We start from the raw sequence: 17,746 nt of genomic DNA on the forward strand, positions 1-17,746 counted from the left end.
TCAATCAAATTCTTTGAACAACCAAAGTCTAGGATCATGGCAAATGTGGATCATCTTAATGTGTTCTCCTGGGCTAAAAGCAGCTACAATGACTATTGCTAAAAAATAAAAGGCACACAAATAATATGTACATACAATTTCTACATGTATTCATTAGCAGTTATCTCTTTTATCCATTTTTGCACCGATTATCGTTTCCAGATTTGAATGCCATTTTGATAATACCATGATGGCACAGAGTGTATAACAGACAGGAAAAGCATGTGCTCTGTATATTTTAACGCTCTGGTTGTGTGAGCTAATGTTCCAAATGCCTTATCATTGATTTCCTTTGGCCCCACTGATCAATCACATATTTACAATGTTTTACCCACCAGTGCACTTCTTTGTTCTTCTCTTCCTTTATATCTCTGTTTTACCCACTCTCACGACCACTGCTTTAGCTTGTTTAGATATTGAGAAAATACAGGAATGTTGGAAATATTTGAGAATTATTTCTAGAATATCGGAAAATAAGTTATATTCGATTTAATATTATTTTATATTATAGTAAAACTCATTCCATTCCATTCATTACATTTTTATACTATTCTAGTCAACTCATTTAGTCATGGTTAGCATTTTCCTTTAAAAAGAGGCAACACTGTCATAATCTGATTATTTAGCTTTTTACTTTACTAGAGTAAACAAAAATACATTTTCAGATTTGATTCAGGTTGATTTTGGTAATTTCAGTGCATATATCTACTACAAATGTATAGTTTTGTATTTAGTGAAATAAAGAAAAAGTATGTATTCAAAAGCATAAACAAAGATATGTTTAAATAATAGGTCTGATTGGGATGCAATGATTTCCAAACCACAAATGGCCAGCATTTGTCCTTCTTTGAATAAACATGTTTAATCGTAGGAAAATCCTTCCAAAACAAGAAACAACATTTTTTTGCAGCATTTATATATTGAACTGATGTATTTTTATGTAACACATTTTTATATAACTACTAAATTGAAATGATCATAAGATCTATAAGGTAGCAACATAATATTAACAATGTGTAGAAAAATAAATGTATAATAATAATGATGCTGATAATGATGATGATAATGATCATGAAACATTATTATTATTATTAATTATTATTATTATTATTATTATTATTATTATATTTACTATATTACTATTAGAGTGAAATTGTTAACTTTGACAATATAAGAGGGAGTGGAGTTTGTCTTGGCTCTATAGACAAATATTTATTTGATTGGTTATTTACATACAAGTACTTATTAGGTCAGAAAGTGATTGTAATAATTGTGTGTGGTTGTCAGTAGGAACTGTGAGTCACAGCTGTATTCACACACACACACACACACACACACACACACACACACACACACACACACACACACACACACACACACACAGCTGTAACTTTGGGCTGCAGCTGGGCGGAGCTCCATAGCGTTGTCTAAGAAATATGTGATGACGTTACATGTTGTGATGAATCTCAGTGTTGCCAGGTCACCATTTTATAGAGAAATTACCTGGACCTAGTCAGGATGTGCCCACACCTGTTCTAGTAAAAAAACAAGCTAATTGAAAATAAATGTTGCATTATACCAAACATTACATAAACATTAAAGTTGCCATGGGGTTACTCGCATTCATGATTTCATATTTAAGAATAAATAAATAAGTGGAAAACATTCCTCTGTAATCTGTAACTAATGCAGTCTTAATTTTAAATTTCAATTTTAGTCATTTTTATAGTAAAATGAGAAACAATTTATTGTCTAATTTATTGTACAATAGCGTTCAGTGTCTAATTAAGTGACCTCTAATGAGAGACGTGAAACTGGCCTTATTTTTCAAAAAAAATTTCAAATGGCATTTATCCCCTTTTTAGTGGACTTAGTGGGCTTTTTATTGTTTTAGTAGGCATGCAAATCTGAACCTGGAAAAGGCAGCAAACCAAGACATTTTAGAAAATAATATCATTAACTTATATGATGCAAATTTGCAAATGATGTATATGTGTACATGTTTGACCACCATATTTTGATTTAGGATTGTTCCCACTTTCTGCTCTAAACGATCTCTCTGATGACTAAACTTAACTTAGAATTACATTATTTCCAAGCTTGGTGTGTAGTCAGGAAAAATAATGCCTCTATTATAGCAAGTATTTTTTTTTAGCATGTAGCATCCTAATCTAGGTGGCACTGAAAGTCCATTCATTACAGTTTCAACATTGTTGAGGTGTGCTGTTCAATACAGAACTGTTTATGCCAATTGCAGTCCTAAGCTGTCGTAGCAGACTGTTTAATTACAGTCCAAATTCGACCTTATAGTTCTTAAGTTGCTCAGAAACGTCATGTATTTTTAAGCTGTTTAAGTGGAACCATTCTTAGCTGTTGTGCTTTTAAAGAGAACTCCTTTCAGTGGTGGAAATGGATCAGGTGGACTCAAAAAGAAGAAAGGGGCAGGATCACAGGTCACTGTTACCTTTCTATTTTACCTCTTCCCTTATACACTATAATATAAGGGAAGGGGTGGATCAGTGGTTAAGGCTCTCTGGGTTACTAATCGAAAGGGGTTCATGCCACAAGCAGATTTGCCAAGCTGCCACTCTTGGGCCATGAAGCAAGGCTCTTAAATCTCTGTGTTCCAGGGGTGCTGTATGATGGATGACCCTGCGCCCTGAAAGAATTTCACTGTGCTGTAATGTACATGTGACAAATATAAGGAACATTTTACATTTTTACACACACACACACACACACACACACACACACACACACACACACACACACACTATATATATATACATGTATATTAAAGTAAATATATATATATATATATATATATATATATATATATATATATATATATACAGTACAGAAAAAAGTTTGGACACACCTTCTCATTCAAAGAGTTTTCTTTATTTTCATGACTCTGAAAATTGTAGAGTCACACTGAAGGCATCAAGGGCTATTTGACCAAGAAGGAGAGTGATGGGGTGCTGCGCCAGATGACCTGGCCTCCACAGTCACCGGACCTGAACCCAATCGAGATGGTTTGGGGTGAGCTGGACCGCAGAGTGAGGGCAAAAGGGCCAACAAGTGCCAAGCATCTCTCCTTCAAGACTGTTGGAAGACCATTTCAGGTGACTACCTCTTGAAGGTCATCAAGAGAATGCCAAGAGTGTGCAAAGCAGTAATCAAAGCAAAAGGTGGCTACTTTGAAGAACCTCTATATATATATATATATATATATATATATATATATATATATATACATACAGTATTATTCAAAGACATATATATTTATTTTGTATGTTGTTATACAAACATTATGTATTATATTATGTGTATGTATTTTTTGTATTACAAAATTTTGACACATTAGTGGTGTAATGAAACAATTGGGTAATTCTGGCACACCTGGCAACCGTAGCTGTGGCGGCTCCTTTGCGGGTGACTGAATGATCCAGCTCACATTTATGACAGAAGCAGAAACACGGATTATGGTTCCTATGAAGAGCTCGGTTTACTAGCTGCCGTTTTCTTTGTTCTTTTTTTTTTATAGAAGGAAGACACGTATTGATATTATGTCTATTAATCGACCGCGTTTGAGTACTGGGTGGTTTCCTGTGTAGTATAAGATACGTTAGCGTGTTGGGGCTTTAGGCTGGTGCGTTAGCTCGCGGTAGCTCCAGTGACACACTTCCTGTATGAGTCGGAGTTAGGCCCCGTCAGGCACTGAGCTCCGAGCGCAGTTGCCTGCTTCTGATTATCCGGTAAGTGAAGCGCTTTGTTCCGTTACAACTCCTGATTAGTTTAGATTTACTACTCGCGTTTGGTTTGTTTGAAGCTGCTCTAGTTTGCTTTATAGACACTTGATATGGCTCACTAGCCGCCTGGCTAACCCGAATATACCTTTACACGGTGAAGAAGGTGGCTAAGGCGCTCGTTTGCTAGCTTAACGTCCAGATACTCATACAGATACAGTTATCTCTCTGTTAGTCTGAACTGTTATTCACAACCAGGAGGAGCGGCTAGTTTACTCAGACACAAAGACAAAGAGGTAAATGAGATGTTTTATCAGTTGCCCAGCTTTATTTCTAAGCGAATTTGTAGTGCGAGTTTACCTTCAGGCTGTTCTCATTTCTCTGAAATGCGACTGGAAAAAAAGAAGCTTTCGTTCTTAAGACAGCTGCTAGACTGGGAAATGATTTGTATTTAGAACCAGCTGGGTTTTCTGGGCTATTCTTTGTAAATGGTAAGATTATTTTATGGTTTATATGCAGTCTTTCAAAAGCTCTTATATAATCCATTCCTTACTGTATCACGGTGCCACAAACGTCTTTGAGGGTGTCACGATTAAATCACTCAATCTAGAATATCACGATATAATCGCCTCAAAAAGAAACACTAATGTCTTTGCACGTTACTTATATATATATATATATATATATATATATATATATATATATATATATATATATATATATAAAATAAATGAAAACCCAAAAGGACCAACTCTTAAGTCTTAGTAGTTCATCCTTTATTGAAAGCTCTTTCGAAGCATTGTATCAGTATGGCCGTATTCCCATTTTAGGTTGAAAGAGAAATGAAATGTGAGGAACGGTGGTTCGCCGAGCGAATCAAAGCGAGCAAAAAAACACCACACACACCCTAACTAGTATGGCTGAACGAGACGCTGATTAAGTAAAATATAACACTTGTTTTCTTTAGTTCTGGTCAGCAGTGTCATGTTGTTCAGTGTGTTTTTGTGTTTGCCATGAACATGCCAGGAGTGGCAGCAGAAGGAAGAGAAGTTCTGTGTTTGTAAACACTACTGGATTTCACACGTAAATGGTTTTAAATGAATCCACGTCCCTTGCTCAGAAGAAATGGCTGTTGTAGTGTGACGAGGAAGCAGCTGAAGGATAAGGGCCGCAAACGCTCTGGGGTACTGGCGACAGAGAAGAAAGGAATAAGAAACCATGGGAATCTGTATTTCTGAACAAGTCAGCACAAACTGATCTGATCCTACACAGTGACACTGGACGAGGCTAACTTAGCAAACATTTAGCACAGTGGTCTCATTCTGTATTTGGGTGTATGAAGGATGTCTGCTACTTTACAAATCTCATAATCGTTATACCAATAAGAAACAATCTCTGTAAGCAGAGAGTATTCGTTTTGTTTTATTGTTGATTAATCTGGATTGCTATGTTGTGGGACAAGTTGATCTTGTTTCCAACTTTCTCAGTTGGAGGTACACTCATATGATTGCTGTTTATTTCTATCCACAGGAGTGACGTGCTCCCTGCTGTAGGATGCTTGTTGAATGCAGCTCTAACTCCGCGGCTACTTTCTGCTCGACTGCTGACAGTCTGCAGTAGCACAATGATAGGCGTCCCCACGCAGCCCGTCCTGAGGTGCCTCCCCAAGTGATATGATAGTTGCCACCTGGATTGCATTCTGTGCCAGCAGGAGCCTTGCGCAGGTTCTGCAACTGTCTGTCGAACAGCTGCGATCTGTCCAGTTGTGGCAGGGCCTCGTGGGACGCAGAGCCATGGGAAACAGCTGCGTGTGTAGAGAGGACAGTGACGTAGAGGAGGGAGTTCCACCTCGGAGGCCGATCAGGCGGGTGGAGAACTCTGAGCCCCAAGAGGCTAGGGGCAGCCGGCCCCGGGACCCTGTCCGACCACCCAGACGAGGTCGCGGCCCACATGAACCACGTCGGAAAAAACAGAACGTCGACGGGCTGGTGCTGGATACACTGGCTGTTATCAGGACTCTTGTTGACAAGTGAGCAGTTTTCAGTTTTGTTACAGGAATAGAGGATGCACTAAGAAGTACATCGTTGTGAAACCTGAAGTATGGTCTCGTAGTAGTGGTTTATGTCTCAAAGGTTGCAGATAAGGTTTCTGTGGGTAAAATGATAAATTGGTGTGATGCAAACATTTCTTTTTATATTCTGCTTGTGACACAGAGTTAACTTTTATAATATATGCTGTCCACAGGTTTAATAGATTATATCATCTTTTTCAAGGCATATTGCAATGCACATTTTTTTTGGATTGTTTTTTTTATTTTTTTTGGTCAAGCATTTGTCTGCATCATTCACTTTCTTTTTACATTTCTTTTCCAGCCTGACCAAACAAAATTATATGCTCATTTTCAAAATGTAGTGCTTGTATATCAGAGCTTTCTGTGATCATGCCAAAAGCAGCTTTTAGTTCCTCAGCTCTGAGTGCGTGGTAGCTGGCAGTACACTCTCCATGTTATCTTTAATGAGGAAGACATTATTTATTAATTCATTTATTTGCACAGACTTGTGTTGTATTTAATTTATTGCCAAAGACGAGACGGTGAGTCAACGTGAGCTGCCCTTTATGTTTGCTGTAATGCGCTGGCAGCATGTCAGCACTTTTTCCCTATGTATATTTTCTCACCTTTTCATTTAGACAGCCTACACAGATATCCACATGCCTACGCTGCTGTGGTGAATGTTCACTTAAAGATTGGATTCATTTTGATATGATAAAAAGTTAGGATGGCAGATATCAGATTAGACGCTATGTTTGTGCTATGAGAACTTGATTTCTGCACCCTAAAACGTTTCTGTACATAAGCAAAGGGTTATCATGATAATTTTTTGTTGTTCTAATCGATGCCTTTTGCGATCTCAGTTTGACAGGGCTGTTCTGTTAAGAAACTAAAGAGCCGAGAAATGGACAGCAGGCAGTGATATTTACTGGCTGTGATTCAGCAACCTCAGCCCTCAAATCCTATCATCATTACTGTAGCACTGAGCAGAGTCACTATGCCTAAAAGCCTTCCTGCTCACTCTTCCTTCTCCCATCAGCTCCTCGTTTAGCGCATTTAGCTCCAGCTAAGATGCAGGCACTGAGATACAGTCTTTACTCACACAGTCTTCTGATTTATGGGACTCAATAACAACCCAACCAACATTACACTACAGTAGAGCTCCTTTCTGACTTGGAGCCTTGTGTGGTGGTGCCGGTGTCCCAGAGGACTTCCCCCGAGGGAGCCCTGCTGTCACCACACAGATTTACCATTCCAGGAGCAATCAGGGAGATGAATAGGGATGTCCTGCAGCCAAAACAACCAGAGCAGAGGCACACTATCTCTTCTTCACTAGCCATCCATCATCCAGCTTCACACACAGCTGTTACATCATTAGGACTTTGTTTTGTTTACAGCTAAGTACTAACAGGATGCTTAATTTGTATAAGTTCACAGCAGATAGCAGTTCAGAGAATGACTAGAGCATAATGCACCATTTTTTTTCAGTGGGTATTACTTCTTTAATGATTTCTTTAATGGTTTCCTTTTGACTTTTTTGTTTTTAGTGTTTAATAGTCATTTTGTTTCCCTGTTTCAGTGACCAGGAGCCCCCTTACTCAATGATTACATTGCATGAGATGGCAGAAACTGGTAAGTAAGAAACCCAGTTTAGCAGGATTTCCCCCATCACTTGCACATCTACACATATTTTTAGAGCGTTGTTTGGTGTGATATATATATATATATATATATATATATATATATATATATATATATATATATATATATGAGACCTACATTAAGCCTGTTTTTTGTTTAATCTAATAAAATGATTATGTAAGTGTGAAAACTGTTTAAAACAAACCATTATTCTTGGCCTTTACTGCTGTGATGATGACAAAACTCATCATCACTGACTCAGCTGAACTTAGGCATTTGATTTTACACTAAAGTATGCAGTGTGTAATTAGCAGGTGCGCAATGTTTTTATCGCTCAGTATTTTTTGTAGAGGTTGATTTTGTTTCACAATTTACCTTGGTTATAATGACCTGTGCTCCTGTTCATTATGATTACAGAACATACTTAAAGTACTCTTGGCTTCTGCTGGTCTAACAATTAGCAGGTTTTCAGAAACACAATTAATCTAATAATTGAGCAGAATTGGGCAAGGCTGAAAAAATTCAAATTCAAATTTTATTAATCACATACACATACATACAGAGTACGACATGCAGTGAAATGCTTTATACGACTTTTCCTTGTGTTCAGTTGTTAGGATTCTGTTGACTTAATTTCTACATGCATCTGTTGCATTGGTGCTGTCGTGATTTGACTCGTGATTGATGATGGTCGATTATTACATCTTTTATTAATTTTTATTTTTTTTATCAGCAATGAACATCAATTTACCATTGTAGCGATGCTTTTGGAGGCAAAATGTGTCATCACAAATGCAAATAGACTGAGTCAGAATTGCCAACCTTTTACACAATTACTAAAATTGAATGAAATTCTGCATGCTAACACAAGTGTATACACCCTTACTGTACTGAAACAGATAAACAGATTTCCTTCCATCTACCTTGTGGTTTCTGTAAAGCCCTGTATTCGCACACGTTCCATGTTTTACTTTAAGGAAATGATATGTGAAAGGATACCAAAAGGTTTGAGAGAGGGAGAGGCATAATGAAGGTGAAGATGGTTACATTTTGAGGGACCAGTAAGTTTCATTCACTTCCTCCTAGAATCAATGGGAAGGCAATGATACCTCTCTCTCAAACTTCCAACTGCTCCAGCTGGAACTTTTAAATATAAACTTATCATTTCACAGCTTTCTCTGTAGGCAGTTGAGCATGGTGCCTCGCCTAATAATGTCAATTTTTAGAACAGAACATGTTGCTATGTTAATTAGCCTAGCTGGTGTGAAAAGCAGCTGAAGTGGATGTGATTCAGCATTTAGCACCGTTGAATCGGATTAATGATTCACAATTTATTTTTGGATATGACGGCACAAGCACAAGCCACTCTAATTTCCCAGGCATGTCTTCAGCCTTTTTGTATTTGAGTGAATCACATACTAAACAACATTCTCTATGTCTCTGTGCAGATGACGGGTGGCTGGAGGTGGTTCAGTCTTTGATTCGAGTGATTCCTCTGGATGACCCGTTGGGTCCGGCTGTGATCACCCTGCTCTTAGACGAATGTCCTCTGCCCACCAAAGTGAGTATGAATGCTTCTTACACATACATCAGCACCACAATAGTCTGTAGGTGGTAGGTAAAAATGCAAAAGTGAGTCATCATGTTTATTCTGTCCATAAATATAATAAGGCATTTAACAGCAAACTACACTGAGACCCTAGTAGACATTAGACTGATTTTAGATACAGCAGCAGCAGCTTTCTTCACTGTAAAGTATATCTGTAAATCTGTATATCTGTAAAGTATATCATGTTCTTTCCTGCTGTGGGCTACTTAGTACGGTGTGTGTGTATGTGTGTGTATATATATATATATATATATATATATATATATATATATATATATATATATATATATATATGTGTGTGTGTGTGTGTGTGTGTGTGTGTGTGTGTGTGTGTGTGTGTGTGTGTGTGTATATATATATATATATATATATATATATATATATATATATATATATATATATATATATATATATATATATATATAAATTTTTTTTTTTTTTATTGTGATGTTTCCCACTGCATGTTAAACAGAAAGTAGTGGGACTTAGATCTTGTGCAAGATATGGTTAATTTTTCACCAACATGAGGAAGCAGTCATGAAGATGTGAGGATGGATAAGAAAGCAGCAAGGAAAATAATGTTAGATCATTATCAATAAACTTTAACATTTCAACACCTGTGGCCATAATGGAAGTATTTGTCAATTTGTGTAAAAAAAACAAAAAAAACACTGTTTTGGGTTTCCATAGTCTTTCTCCATGGTGTAGCTTTTGATAGCACAATCAGCACTTGTCAAGTTTCATAGAAAGTTCAGTTATAAAGTTCGGTCTATTCAGTGAGTACTATTAGTTTCCGTGGGGTTTAATGAGCAAATAATAATAATAAAAAACACTTTCTTGATTGAGGGGGGAAAAAAGTAATAAATATGACCTCTTATAAGAGCACTTTGATTTTACCCTGTGAATGTGGTCCTCCCTACCCTTGTTCAGGATGCTCTCCAGAAGCTGTCAGACATGTTGAGTTTGAGTGGTGCTGTGGCTCACCAGGACGCCCTCATCCCCGCCAAACACCGCAACACCACTGCAGTGCTGGGCTGCTTAGCTGAGAAACTCGCTGGTAAACTGTTCTTACTCGCACACAAAATACAACCAAACTTTCTACATCTGTATATGTGATGTTGCGGTGATCTGTTTTACTTAATTTAATTAATTTCCTGGAGTAATTTACAAATGTCAAATATCACAAAATCTTTGGTACAAAAATATCCTCTATATACAGTGCGTCTGGAAATGATTCACAGCGCTTCACTTTTTCCATTTTGTTATGGTACAGCCTTACTCCAAAATTAGTTTTGAATGGATTAAAAAATAAATAAAAAATTTCCCTCAAAATTCTACAAACAATACCCCATAATGGCAACATGAGTGTGTTTGAAATTTATTAAAAATAAAAAACGTGTACATAAGTATTCACAGCCTTTGCTCAATACTTTGTTGAAGCACCTTTGACACCAATTACAGCCTCTTATTCAGTCTGATGCTACAAGTTTGGCACACCTATTTTTGGCAGTTTCTCCCATCATTGGTGGAGGGCTGCAGAGAAGGTTGTTCTTCTGAGAGGTTCTTTCTCTCTCTCTCTCTCTCTCTCTCTCTCTCTCTCTCTCTCTCTCTCCCCAAAGAAACGCTGGAGCTCTTTCAGAGTGACCATCACATTTTTGGTCACCTTCTTGACTAAGGCCCTTCTCCCCCAATTGCTCAGTGTGGCGAGCTCTAGGTAGAGACTTGGTGGCTCCAAACTTTTTCCATTTACGGATGATGGAGGCCACTGTGAGACCATTGAGACCATCAGTGCTGCGAAAATCTTATTGTCCCCCCTTTCCCCGAATCTGTGCCTCCATGCAATCCTGTCTTGAAGGTCTACAAACAATTCCTTGGACTTCATGGCTTGGTTTGTCCTCTGACATGCACTGTTAACTGTGGGACCTCATATAGACAGGTATCCGCCTTTTCAAATCATGTCCAATCAACTGAATTTACCACAGGTGCGCTCCAGTCAAATTGTAGAAACATCTCAAGGATGATCAGAGGAAACAGGACGCACCTGAGTTCAATTTTGAGCGTCATGATAAAGGCTGTGACTATATATGTACATGTGATTTATTTTTTATTTTATTTATTTATTTATTACTTTGCTAAGATTTCAAACAGACTTCTTTCACGTTGTCATTATGGGGTATTGTTTGTAGAAATCTGAAGAAAATAATGAATTAAAACCATTTTGGAATAATGCTGTAACAGAACAAAACAAAATGTGAAGCGCTGTGAATACTTTACTAATGCACTGTATAGAATATGTGGGCCTTCCACAAAGATTGAAGCACATAATTGTCTAGAATGTCTTTGTGTGCTTTAGTATGAAGATTTCCATTCAATTGAAGTAAAGGGATTAGGCTCTGGCATGACAATCCTTAAATCTCCAGTCACATTCCATTATTCTAGTTCCCTTATTCTAAAGTGGATGCTGTTATAGAAAACTAAAGCTATAATATGATATTTAAAAAAATAAATGTTTTAATAATAAAATGTTTTGTCAGATTTTGACCGCATCGCTTATGTTAAAGGAGGAGTCAGTCTATGTAAAAATGTCATACTTGACAGGTTTTGATCAACGTGTGGATAGCTACATCCTATGAGTAAAAACATATGTCTAATCAGCTTTAAATTAGGTCTTGTTTCTTTTCACTTTTGGGATTAACCAGGTGTAACTGGCTATAGCTTTACTTGTGATTTACACGCATGCAAAAGTGAAACTGTCCAGGTTTCAGTTTACAAATTCATGTTGTTTTTAGACCTATGTATGGTAGACAGAATTGATTTCACCTAGCTATGTGTTTTCCTAGGCTGCCAATGGCAATTTGAATTTCACTACAGGGTGACTGGTGAACACCACCAACCAATATGTCTCCGTACAGGATAGATTATGCTTGTTTGTCGAATATTCTGTTCACTATTGCTAAGCATGCACTAACATTTCAGAACTGCGGGGAAAGAGCTGTGTAAATTTTCGGTGCTGGCCTCAGTTTCCTTCAGAGACGTAGGGTGCCTTGTGCTGACAGATCTGCTGAGTCGTCTAAATATACACACATACACTCACAGTGAACATACCCTGGGATGTGTGCCCTTGTCTTACTGTCCAGTGGTTCAAAGTCAGCAAAAGTCAGATTTCATTTCACTTTTGTAGCTGAATGGTGCTTGGATAATCCTGGTTGGATGACTTGTTGTTATTAATGTTTTGTAGGTCCTGCTAGCATTGCACTCCTCAGCCCAGGAACCTTGGAGTATTTACTGGAGAGCCTGGTGAGAAGTGCTTTTCATATGACTCCACCATTTACAAATGGTGCCAATATGGTTCACAGGGCATCCACTTTATGTTCTGCTTTTTTGGTTTACTGTGTTAATTTGATATCTTTAGGGTTCTGAGGCACATCCTACTGTGATGCTGTTTGCTCTCATTGCTCTGGAGAAATTCTCCCAGACCAGTAAGTTGTTTTTAGTATTTAGCTCTTTTCTTTTTTGTGTAGGATATCATTTCAGAATTTCTACGGAAAAAGTGTCCAAGCTAATTTTTCTTATGTATTTAGGTGAAAACAAACAGACCGTGTCTGAGTCATGTATCGGTGATAGGCTAGCAGTGTTGGAGTCCTGGGCAGATCACCCAGACTACCTTAAACGCCAAGTCGGCTTCTGTGCACAGTGGAGCCTGGACAACCTCTGTAAGTGCTCCAGTTTAGCTCCAAGGGGCTTGTAGCTTCATTTTTTTTTTTTTATACAATTAACATATGCATATGCATGTAAAAGGAAACAACTCTAAAGTTTTAAATTAAAGGTATTACATTTGTTCTTAGTGAGCCAAAGAAAATGTGTATCTGTAGAAACCTGAACAAAGAAGGTTATGCAGTCCTTGGTCAGTGTTGATAAAAGCAAAGACAAAAAAATTCATCTTGTGTCTTTCAACTAATATTTCTTCAAAATATCATTTTACAGATTGCTGTGAAAGTTGCAGTGTAGCCTTTCTTTCTATTTTAACATCTCAGTTTTCACTTCACTGTAATTTATTTACACAATAGTATTTTCCGATAAGCAGGAAATCTAAAACGTATCAGAGTGAATGGACTAGAGCTGATTGGAATTGTTTATTCATGGCATGCAGTGTAAAATGTAGACCTGTGAAAGAGCGGCAGTCTGATAACTATTCTAAGCAAATATGTTCTGTTGCCCTAGTTTTAAAGGAGGGTCGCCATTTCACTTACGAGAAGGTCAATCTAAACAACATTAACGCCATGCTTAACAGCAATGATGTCAGTGAATATCTCAAAATCTCTCCCAGTGGACTAGAGGTAAGCAGTAAGCAATAAATGCATTTTCTTTTGATTAGACCTACTGAAATTCACCAATGTTCATGACCGTTGGCGTTTCGCCGCAGGCACGATGTGACGCATCATCATTCGAGAGCGTGCGCTGTACGTTCTGTGTGGACTCTGGTGTTTGGTACTACGAGGTCACGGTGATCACTTCGGGTGTCATGCAGATCGGTTGGGCCACCAAGGATAGCAAGTTCCTCAATCATGTTCGTTCCTGCTTAATTCACTAACCATGTCTCGATCAGATATATTTGCAAATAAGATAATTTGAAAACGACTAGTTAATCTGATCCAGACTGCATTTTTGTGTTCGTACATAAAGGCCATTGTGAATTTGCCAGAAGAAAACTTTGTTAAAACCATTGAGTAAATCCACTTAGGCTCCATAATACAGTTACCACCAAACCCATGTTGCATTTACACACTGATTGTAATGTCTAAATGTTTTCCAGAGTAACATTTATCTGCTTTTGATGTTTTCCCAATATGCCCATGTGTGTTACAGGAGGGTTATGGGATTGGAGATGATGAGTACTCGTGTGCATATGACGGCTGCAGGCAGCTCATTTGGTACAATGCACGCAGTAAACCTCACTCTCACCCCTGCTGGAAAGAAGGTGAGCACTATGAAACTCCCTCACCTGTTAGTTTCTTGGGAAGCAGACATGAAACAATGCTATATGTTACACTTGCTAATAGTTAGTTTTTTATTTAACAAACAGCTGTACAGTTCCTCTTTGTTAAAGCTTTACTAAATTGCCCTCTCCAACAATTCATCAGTCAGCTGCTACAAAAATGTACAAGTTAAGTAGATAATCAGTGTTTTAATCTTTTTGCAGGTGATGCCATAGGATTTTTATTGGACCTCAGCAAGAAACAGATGATTTTCTACCTGAATGGACACCAACTTCCTCCTGAAAAGCAAGTGTTCTCCTCTGCCATGTAAGTAAACTAGACTTCTCAGATCCTCTCCTTTAAAGAAAGCAAAGGTCTGCATGCACACTGCTATTTGAACAAAGGAGTGTTTTTATGTCAGTGAATGGGTTCTTTTAACACAGTATGTGTTTGTGTTCTGTTTGTGACCTCTTTTTCAGGTCTGGCTTCTTTGCTGCAGCCAGTTTCATGTCCTACCAACAGTGTGAGTTCAATTTCGGGGCCAAGCCATTCCGCCACCCCCCAGCTGTAAAGTTCAGCACCTTTAATGAATTTGCCTCACTTGCATCTGATGAGAAAATAATCCTACCCAGGTACACTTAGCTGCCTTATGCTGTTTGTATTTTTAAGCTGTTATTTGAAAGTATTCCAAAGCTACACACATGTCGTATTACTCCACCAGTGAGATTGTCTTTCTTCTCTCTTGTCTTAGACATAGACGCCTAGCCCTTTTGAGGCAAGTGAGCATCAGAGACAATTGCTGCACCCTCTGCTGTGACCAAATGGCAGATACAGAATTGAAACCTTGTGCACACAGGTACAGACCATGTAGAGATGTAGCTTTTAGGTTGAGTGGGGTACAGACTAAAGACTGTATACATGCACCACTGTCTGTTATTATGTATGACAACCTTGTACACATCTATTGGTTCTTTTTATGTATGTATATATAGATATATAGATATGTATGTATGTATGTATGTATGTATGTATATACAGTATATATGTGTGTGTGTGTGTGTGTGTGTGTGTGTGTATATATATATATATATATATATATATATATATATATATATATATATATATATATATATATATATATATATATATATATAGATATATATATATATATATATATATATATATATATATATATATATATATATATATATATATATATATATTATACAATTTGTAAGGCATTTGTGATCAAGAGAAATACGTGGTCTGATACAAATAAAATCTCAATAAATGTTTAATAGATGAACATTTTCCATAGTTCAGTGACCATGTCTAAAAGGAGGATGCTGTCGAAAGTACAATCCATCTCCCTCCCACTACAGAAAACACTTTTTAGTTTGTTAGTCACTTGTTAGTCTGAGGTGTACGCTCAGTCCCAGACCCCTATAACCACGATGCACCACTGAACACCACAGGAGATCATTTCCACTTGTGGCCATCAAACTATATAACTCCTCCCTCTGAGTGTTAAACATCTGCTCCACAATATAGATAATATAGATAGTTATATTTATAGATTTTAATGCCACCCGTATATGTTGGTAATATGTTGGGCAATTATGTGCAATAATCTCAGTGCAATAATAAATAGTTATGACTTTTCTGCCATCTGTTTTCACTGTTGTTTCAAAATCCATTTCATGCTGCTACACATTTCATTTCACTTAATATATAACTTAATATGTATATTTATTGAAATTATTATTTAATTTTTATTTAACCTCTTACTGTAAGCAACTGCAACCCAACATTTTCCTTACTGGATCAATAAAGTAATCTGATTTCTTAATATGAAAAAATATGAATAGTGAAGCTCTGTTGAATTCTAGTTTGGCCAAACATTTTTATAAAAAGTTTAAAAAACAGTTGACCAAATGCAATTGTTGTGAATGCGGTTATGAATCACTTGCATATTTAAAATTTCTGATTGACTGTGTGTCTCTGTAGTGGGATATGCATGGAGTGTGCCTTACAGCTGGATACGTGCCCGTTGTGTCGTCAGGACATTCAGACTCGAGTCAGACTCATTTCACATGTGTCCTGACACCAGCTCACAAAGCCAAGACATGGACACTTTCCCCTAGCTTCCATCCCATCCAAGTTCTGTCCAAGAGATCCAGGCTGACCGATAAAATAATGAGGCTGTTTCAGGATGGGATGCTGCAGCTCAAAATGTTGTGAGGAGAGCTGGAAACGTTTCTCCTGAGGAATGGAAGAGTCAAGACGAGAAAAAAGGTAGACGAGAAGAGGCAATGGAAAGGAACATGTGGACTCTAAGATGGTCGCGCCCAGTCGGAGAGGAAAACGGTTTGAACGGGTTTCTCCAAAGGTCAAAGCATAATTTCCAGGACAATTAATGCATGTCTAGTTGTACATGCATTGTACAATCTGCCTAAGACTCACTCCCAAAGGCACTAATCGAATGTGTCTGCATATTTCTGTGTTCAAATGTGTTCTATGTATTTGTGACCTCTTATGTTACAAAATTCAGCCATGCAGACAGCAGTTCCCTCAATGTCTTTTTCCCCACTTAATGCAACTCCCTGAGACAGCGTAAACGTAATATGTTCTCTGATCATTCGCTCCTTATTGCTGTACATGAAATTGTGGGCTGAGTCCCTTGGATTATCAGTAGGATGGAATCCTTAGTGAATTGAAAAGCTGTGATTTTAAGTCGGCTTATGCAGATTTTTGTTGTATAAAATAAAAATATTATTTAGTATCAGCAACTCAAATATTCAGAGGTTAACATTTGACTTGCAATCACACAAATTCAGGGTGCGGTGCTGTTCAGTAGTCGCTTCAACTCCTGATAGTCATTTGATTTGTTTACTTTTGTTGTGTAAAAAGAAGCACATATCTCAGTCATGGATATAGCGAGTAAAATGTTGAGATGCAGTTAACGAGGCTGAAATCACAAGAGCCCCCAAAGATTGTAACAGACTGAATTCAGAATAATTATTTTTTCTGAACCGTGATGTTTGTAATAAACGTCAGATTTAAATGTTGCTTAATTGTTTGCTTCAAGTGATCTATAGACTTCAATGGGTTTTTTTTTTTTTTTTTTTCATGCCTAAACAACATTTGAGAGAGACTTAAATTGACAGTTAATATATTTTTCCCCAATATTTTGAGTGGATTCCGATCTTATATGGGTTTCTGATGCAATTAAATCCTTACCAGGGACAAAGAGTTACTGAATGTGAGTAAAGGTTTGGGTAGAAAGATGGGAAAATAATCAATATTCAGTTATATAATAGTTCTCAGGATAGGTTTCTGATCCATCGACTATAAACAGGACAACATGGATTGCTGACAGAATGAATGGATGGATGAATGCAAGGCAGATGTATGGAAAGAATTATCCATCTATCTGTCAAATGTCGATCATTTGTTACCAGGCCGCAAATAAGCAAAATATTTTAATCGTTATTTTACTTTTTGCAATCTGCAGGTATTTTTTTTATTTTTATGCATTGATAAATGAAGCGCCCACTGATTTTGCACTGGGTTGTTAATTTATTTCTTTTATATGTAAAAATTAAATGAATAATTAAATCGTACAATACATATGCTAATATAAGAGTTGACGCTGTTGTCTTGCGTGAAACTGGTCCGTGAC

General features: G+C 37.3%; 1 protein-coding gene across 1 annotated transcript; it reads left to right on the plus strand.

Moving 5' to 3' along the window:
• The first annotated feature begins 3,506 nt into the window (after positions 1 to 3,506).
• Positions 3,507 to 17,132, plus strand: rspry1 (ring finger and SPRY domain containing 1). The gene is made up of 15 exons (XM_046864023.1): positions 3,507 to 3,797; positions 5,319 to 5,817; positions 7,418 to 7,470; positions 8,928 to 9,040; positions 10,019 to 10,145; positions 12,327 to 12,385; positions 12,501 to 12,567; positions 12,670 to 12,801; positions 13,310 to 13,425; positions 13,512 to 13,655; positions 13,955 to 14,066; positions 14,289 to 14,391; positions 14,544 to 14,696; positions 14,816 to 14,920; positions 16,072 to 17,132. The coding sequence occupies exons 2-15, from the start codon at positions 5,462 to 5,464 to the stop codon at positions 16,166 to 16,168; spliced, it is 1,737 nt and encodes a 578-aa protein (XP_046719979.1). The 5' UTR covers positions 3,507 to 3,797; positions 5,319 to 5,461; the 3' UTR covers positions 16,169 to 17,132.
• Positions 17,133 to 17,746: the final 614 nt, after the last annotated feature.

The sequence above is a fragment of the Silurus meridionalis genome, chromosome 13 (assembly GCF_014805685.1).
Source record: "Silurus meridionalis isolate SWU-2019-XX chromosome 13, ASM1480568v1, whole genome shotgun sequence".
In the NCBI taxonomy this organism is placed as follows: domain Eukaryota; kingdom Metazoa; phylum Chordata; class Actinopteri; order Siluriformes; family Siluridae; genus Silurus; species Silurus meridionalis.